At 61.1% G+C, this 7393-nt stretch overlaps 1 protein-coding gene across 1 annotated transcript; it reads left to right on the top strand.

Annotated features, from left to right (window-relative positions):
• Positions 1-2299: 2299 nt before the first annotated feature.
• On the top strand, positions 2300-5947 carry FOXB2 (forkhead box B2). The gene has a single exon (XM_058565620.1). It carries the CDS (start codon positions 3258-3260, stop codon positions 4524-4526), a length of 1269 nt encoding a protein of 422 aa, XP_058421603.1. The 5' UTR covers positions 2300-3257; the 3' UTR covers positions 4527-5947.
• Positions 5948-7393: the final 1446 nt, after the last annotated feature.

Genomic DNA, 7393 nt, shown 5'->3' with positions numbered 1-7393 from the left:
GCGAAGTCCTCCCGGAATGCGGAAGAGTGAGGCCTGGGGCGCTTCGCTCGACCTGCGCGGCTCTGTTTTGGTCCAAGTTGCGCGGGGCCGCTTAGCCAGCTGAACGCACTTGGGTCGCCGAGGCCGAAGGCGCCCAGACCGAGATGGTGGCGGCGGGTCTGTAGGGCTGTAACGGGCTCACCCGGTGAGCTCCCAGCTCACAGCTTTAGTGTTCAGGTTATGCGCGTAAAGCTTGCCCGGCGCGCCCTTGAAGGGGGTCCTCCCCTCACCTTGTCCCCAGACGCCGGCCGCGGAGCTCGCTTGCCCGACGGGAACGAGCTGCTCCCAAAGAGGAAGGCTTGCTTTTCCGGGAGCCAGCGGAAATGATACTCTCGCAAGGCGTCAACAAAAGATGCCTTTACCCACGCTGCGTGCGGGACCGGGGCCGGTAGAGCCTTTGAGCGCTCGCTCCGCACGCCGATCTCCCACCAGCGGCTTTTCGGCGGCTTTCGGGCCTGGACGGGGCTGTTCTCACACCACGTCGGTCAAGGGAGTTGGGAACCCCCGGCCCCAGCGGGCTCTAGCTGTCCCTGTGACTGTGGGCGTCCTGGGAATTCCTCCGCGGCTTTGCGAGGCCAGGAGGCCGTCTGCTGCTCGGCTCCTTACGCTGCCTCAGCGCACCAAAAATCACTTAGAATCTCTATCGGCGGAAGGCACGTTCCTGGCATGGAGTGACAGCGAAAGCATCCTCCTCTGAAAGGGCCTCCTTTCCTTAGGATAGGCCAAGAGGCTGCTCTTTCCCCTGGGGGCCCTTGTGGATGCTTCACCTTAACACCTACTCTAAAACGTCTGCTGGCCCAGGACAAACTGGCCAAAGAGCACTAGCCAGAAATCTAGCTCCTGACTAACGATGAAAATCAAGAATCTGCCCCGCTCCCCGCACTCCTACAACTAGAGGAAGCGACCCGATGGGCAGACAGCCCCTCTCGTGATCCTCCCTTCGGGCAGCTCACCAAAAGTCGGAAGCTAAAAACCCCTCGACCTGGTGTCGCCAAGGTTGGAGGGTAAGAGGCCGTCTCCCAAGCAGTCTGGGCCACGGCTTTCTGCCTTCGGATTTAGGCAGGGAAAAGAAAAAATTAAAAACCGAGTTAGCCACAGTCCCTAATTGCTATTTTCTCCTCAAATCGCAGAACTGCAAGGGACCTGTGAAATTTCCAACTTCAGATATCTCATTTTACAAATAATGAAACTGAGGCCCAGAGACAGGAAGAGGGCATATTTTTTTTTCTATACTCTGCTTTTCCTCCCAGCCTAAGGGCAAAGGCAGCCAAAACCAGAATATAACTTCGGGTTCTCCCTGTAGTCAATTGGGATTCGCTGCTGGGGGTGCTGAGGCGGGCGGAGCAGGAATCTGCTTCCCGGACTCCAGCAAGCACGGGGACCTCAACGCTGGGGCTCATCTACCTTTCTCTTAAAGGTCACACCAGAGTCCTGTGGTCATCATTTTGACCTGCTATTTAATTTTAATTATCTCCCTTTCCCTAAGAGAAGCAAAGACTTCGTTCCGATACACCCAGCTGATGGGACCTCTAAGCTCCCAACTCTTCCTTCCCGCCTCAGCTCAGACGTCACCACCCCCAGAGAAATGCCTCACCCTGTCCCACCCACCCGCTCCTGAGAAGCGCGGTGGAGCCTCCACCACCAAGCCCTTAGTATCTGTCCTAATTTCCTGGTTATTGTCCGTCTCCCCCTCTAGACCGCGGTCCTGGAGCGCAGAGAGCTGTCTTATGCCTCCGTGTACCTGGCGCTGATCACTGGGCCTGACATACAGTTGGCGCTCAATAAAATTGTGATGAAGTTGGCATTTGAAGAAAACGCCCCTGGCTTTCCTCCCCATTAGCTTTTCTCTCCAACCCTCCGGGCATTGGGGTTTCTTGCAGAGAAGAGACCTTGAGGCCACGGTGCTCCGAACTTGGCCCAGAGTGGCTAGGACAGGAGAAAGGTAGTGTTAGGAGAGAGAAGCTCAGAGCGGGTAGGTGGGAAACCGGAAGAGTGAAAGGGCGGGGACAGGCGGAAGATGCAGGAAAGGCGCGAGAAAGCAGTGTTCGCTGCCGTGCGTCGCGACCTGGGTGGGGTGCGCCAGAGGGGACAGCACCCGGCGCTGCGCCCCTCCCTGCGAACAGCCCGCGCTCCCCGCCCCCTCGGCCGCGGCAGGGGGCTGCCGAGCGGGTGGTGCATGCTGGGCGTGGGGGCGCCTGAACCGAGGTGGAGGAGGGGGCGGGGGCGAGGCACGGCGCCTTCTTGCCCCTTCTGCAGCTAGAGACGCGGCGGCGGCGGCGCGGAGTCCCTCAGCCTCGGTCATGTGATAGTCTCGAAGCGCGAGCTGCGGGGGTCTCGGCGTCTCGGGGACCATTACAAAACGCAGCCAGGAGAGCGCGTCGCTGCCATAGCCGCCGCCGCCGCCTCTCCAGCTCAAGACGGGCCCGAGAGAGCGGCGGCAGCTGCGGCGCGGACGGCCGAGCAGCCCCGGCCAGCCTCGCATCCTCCCGGCATTCGCAGGCGCCCCCGCCGGCCCGCGGCTTGCGTCCCCCGTCCAGCAAACTTTTTCCCCCAAGCGACCGCCTCCAGCTCTATCCCCAGCTCCGCTGCGAGCCGCCGGAGAAAAGGGAGACGCAGGCTGCCAGGATCCGAGCTTCCCTTCCCCTTACCTCACTTCTCCCTTCCAGGAAAACAACTCCAGAGCGCACTGAGGGGCCGGTCGGGAGGCAGCGCTCAGAGCGCTGTGAGTCCGGCAGCCCTCCGCCTCCAGGACAGCGAGCGCCGACTCGGATTTAAAGGGCCAGAGTCCTAACTGTCCAGTCCCTCCCAGCCCGCTTGGCCTGCGCTTCCCTGGGACCGAGAAAAAGCAAAGACGAGGCCGGAAGGGAACGCAGCCCCTCCCCACTCCTAGTCCGCCAGTTCTCGCGCTCAGCCTCTGGCCACCGGGAGGGTGGCGGTGAAGCTGGCGCGCCCCGCCCGCGACTGTGCGCGCTGGTCGGCGACCGTCGGGGCCAGAAATTGCGAGCGTCGGAGAGCTAAGTCGGCGCAAGAGATTAATCGCGGAGACCCCAGGCAGCTGAGAGAAGGCCGGAGAGAAACGGCGAGAGGGTCTGGGGGGAGAGAAGGTGCGGTGGCGGGGCGGAGTGGGGGTTAGTGGAGACAGCCAGGCCCTGGGAGCGGGGTGCGGAGCGGCGCTGCGGTCCAGTGTGGGCCGGAGGGCGGTGGAGGTGCCGGGGGCGATGCCGCGGCCGGGAAAGAGTTCGTACAGCGACCAAAAGCCGCCCTACTCGTACATCTCGCTGACCGCCATGGCCATCCAGCACTCGGCCGAGAAGATGCTGCCGCTGAGCGACATTTACAAGTTCATCATGGAGCGCTTCCCCTACTACCGCGAGCACACGCAGCGTTGGCAGAACAGCCTGCGCCACAACCTCTCCTTCAACGACTGCTTCATCAAGATCCCGCGGCGGCCCGACCAGCCCGGCAAGGGCAGCTTCTGGGCGCTGCATCCCGACTGCGGCGACATGTTCGAGAACGGCAGCTTCCTGCGGCGCCGCAAGCGTTTCAAGGTGCTACGCGCGGACCACACTCACCTGCACGCGGGAAGCACCAAGGGCGCGCCAGGTGCGGGGCCCGGAGGGCACCTGCACCCCCACCACGCGCACCACCACCACGCTGCCGCGCACCACCACCATCACCACCACCCGCCCCAGCCGCCACCGCCCCCGCCGCACATGGTGCATTATTTCCACCAGCAGCCGCCTCCGGCTCCGCAGCCGCCGCCGCACCTGCCGCCGCAGCCCCCGCAGCAGCCGCCCCAGCAGCCGCAGCTTCAGCAGCCGTCTCACCCCGGAAAGATGCAGGAGGCGGCGGCCGTGGCGGCGGCGGCGGCGGCGGCGGCGGCGGCGGCGGTGGGCAGCGTGGGGCGCCTGTCGCAGTTCCCGCCCTACGGGCTGGGCTCGGCCGCCGCCGCTGCCGCCGCCGCCGCCGCGTCCACGTCGGGCTTCAAGCACCCGTTCGCCATCGAGAACATCATCGGCCGGGACTACAAGGGCGTGCTGCAGGCCGGCGGACTGCCCTTGGCGTCCGTCATGCACCATCTGGGTTACCCTGTGCCAGGCCAGCTCGGCAACGTCGTCAGCTCCGTGTGGCCGCACGTCGGCGTCATGGATTCGGTGGCCGCGGCTGCCGCCGCCGCCGCCGCCGCGGGGGTCCCAGTGGGCCCGGAGTACGGGGCCTTCGGGGTGCCGGTCAAGGCCCTGTGCCACTCGGCAAGCCAGAGCCTGCCTGCGGTGCCCGTGCCCATCAAGCCGACTCCAGCGCTGCCGCCGGTGACCGCGCTGCCGCCGACGCTCACTGTCCCCGCGGCCGCACAGCAGCCGCCGGCGCCGTCCGCCGTGTGCCCGGCGGTCGCGGCCTTGCCGACCGCCTCTCTGCTGGAGCCCGCCGCCCCGAGTGCGGCCCAGAGCAAGGGCGGCTCCCTGCACTCGGTGCTGGTGCACTCCTAGGGTACCCGGGGGCGGGGGAGACGAACGCGCGGAGACGCCTGGCCCGCGACGGCCAGAGAGGGAGAGGGCGCCCTGGCGAGGCGGGACAGGGCTGACGAGTCCAGCCTTTGTGCGAAAGGAACGTATTTAAACAGACAACCCCGAAAAGTGGATTCTCCAGTGGTCTGAATAAATATAACACTTCTGGTGTCTGTGTTTATACTATGTTGTACAATCAGATTAATGAAAGCCAATTTTCAGGTAAGAGTTTCTATTGTAATTAATATTATGAATCAATAAGTTATGGGGGGAGGGAGCGAAGGAGGTTGGGGAAGCCTCATTTGCTGGCAAATTGGAAATGGATTTCGACCCTTATCCCTGGGAGCCGAAGATGGTGGAGCTAAGCCTCTCGGGGAGAAATCCAGCAGAGTGACGCGGAAACAGACCTCGGCCACCAAGTTTCTCTGCGCTGTGTCTTCCCCGGGCAGCCGCCTGTCGTGAGCCTTCAAACAAAACTGCTCTTCACTAAGGAAACCTCGTTTTATTTAATAAGGAAAAGAGGGAGCGTTTGATACCGTGATTTTCCTGGTCGGTTAAATGGGCAAAAGGACACGGTATCGTGAATAAGGCCACTTTTACGGGGCAGTGGGAACCCCACGAAGGATCTTGGGAAGCAGTCAAGTTTCTTGGCTCTGACCCGGGGTAGCAGGGATACCCTGAGCAGAGAAGGATAGCAGGAACAGCTAAAACAATTAGTTTGCACAAAAGAGAGTGGCAGCGGCACAAAGAGAAAAGCCCCAGATTCCAAAAGTAAAGTTCGGGAAACACAACCAAAGAGAGACAATGAAGGCGACTTTCTACCGGCAATTCGTTTGTGTATCGATCGGATGAGACCGTTAAGGAGCCCCAAAATAATGTGAATTCCCACGATCCATTCCATTTGGGGATTTTAAACAAAAAAAAAGATCACTTGCATCACGGGATTTTGTCCCCTAACTCACGAATGCAAGAAAAGCCTGCCACATCACCCGACAGTATTGCTCTTAACGCTTCCAGGAGCGTTTCGTGGCCGTTGCCTTCCAGCCTCCTCCGGACAGATGCGAGAGGATGACCCGGGCACCTTTGCGGGAGGCGGTCGATTTGGTGTTCCGTGTGCCGTTTGGGTGCGTACGTCTTTCAGGCGAATTCTTCAGTTTCAGTTCGTGAATGGATAAGAAACTTGCCCAGCGGCTGTTGCTCCTTCCCCTTTTTGAGCCCCAAGAATAGCACTTTACTCCAACAAACTTTTGGGAACGAAGGGGGGCGGATAGGGAGGAGGGGGCTGCCCTTTGCCTCTACGTCACCTCTGGCTTGTGTCCGCGCCGCGTTCGGGTTGTGACTTTGTGCAAGTTCATGTCTGCCAGTGTTGTACGCGGTGTTCTCCATTAAAGCTTCTCTCTGGATATGCCGGTGCCCGCGTGAAGGTGTTTCGCTTCTCAGGAGACGAGGCCGCGGTCTGAGTGCCCACTGGGCGGTCAGGAGGCTTTGCAAATAAATCCTCCTCCTCCCCTTTATTTCTTAACTTCAGAGCTTCAAAGGGGAGAGTTCACAGGCGAGCCACCAGCACCGACAGGTTCCCTCCATTGCTCCTTTTATCAGTTGGCGCAATTATCTCCTACTCTATCCGATCTAGTCCACCTCAGTACTAGAGATTGAATCAGCAAAAACCGGCAACGGTGCATTTTTTCTGTTCCTACATGAGGTTCATATCAATACATCATCATCACCACCCAACACCCTTTTCCCTTTTCTGAGGGCCTCCAGGGCGGGCCAAGGCCAGGGACCCGGTGCCATTGGGTGGGTGCCCGGCGGCGCCCCCTTAAGTCTGCCGGGCGGGCCCAAGGCGGGGAGGTTGGCGCCGGGAAGCGGCCACCGCGGATATTAACGAGGAGCGCGGCCCCGCCACCGCGGCGTGGGGAACCTGTTGCGCGCGGGCGCCGGGCTGCTTCCTCGGTGAGCAGGGCCTCGGGGGCGGCGGCAGCCTGGGGCCCGGAGCTGCCGAGCTCTAGGCCCGCAGGAGCCGACGGCCCCGCAGCCCGCGCTCCCCGGAGGGAACCTGTGGGCTGCAGCCGCTGCGGAGCTGCGCGGGGAGCTGGCCAGGTGGCCCCGCCTGGTACGGGGACCCCGCTGGGGCCGGGGAAGCCGTGGCCGGGCCTCCGCTCTCCGTCCTCGAACAGGGTTCTATCTTGAACCGCTTTGTCTCTACCCAGTCAGGCCAGAGGCAGCCTTCTCTAAACTTTCATTAGAAGGAAATAAAGGGACAACAAGATGACCTGTGCACAGTAATGACACTGGGGGGATTCTGGTTACATCTTAAAAATAGGTGTTTCCACGCATCCCCTATTTACAACTCCCGTTTCAGTGTGCAGCTAAGTTTTGGCCTCGCCGGGGAGACAAGTCTCAGTTTAGGTCACCGCCTCCTTGGAGGCTCAAACAATTCTTTCATCCCGTTCTTTCAACTTGAGACTGCAAGGTGTCCTGCAGGGTTTTCCTCTACACTAATCTGAGGCTGTTGAAAGAGAGACAAGGGGAGACACTGAATGGGGGTCACACATTTGGGGGCACTTGGGAGTCTGGCTTCTTTGTACACCTCTGAGTGAGTTGGTGGAAGTCCTGGGGGGTGGCAAGTCACTCGTCGGACGAAGGGCTCGCTGGATCCCAGAGGTTTCTTCAAAAGAACATCTCTTTTTCCTTCTCCACCTGCCGGAAAGGGCCAGTGTACTTTTTAGCGGTGCCCATGGTCCCACTTCCGGGAAAGGGGCGCGGCCCAAAGTGACGTTCGGCACCCAGAGGGCTGTCCTAAGTGACAGCCCCTCCTGAGGAGAGAAGAGCCTGTGGCCACGGCTGCG

The sequence above is a fragment of the Diceros bicornis genome, chromosome 22, assembly GCF_020826845.1.
Source record: "Diceros bicornis minor isolate mBicDic1 chromosome 22, mDicBic1.mat.cur, whole genome shotgun sequence".
Taxonomy (NCBI): Eukaryota; Metazoa; Chordata; class Mammalia; order Perissodactyla; family Rhinocerotidae; genus Diceros; species Diceros bicornis.
The sequence above is the reverse complement of the archived record's forward strand: the minus strand, read 5'-3'. Positions and strand labels throughout refer to the sequence as shown.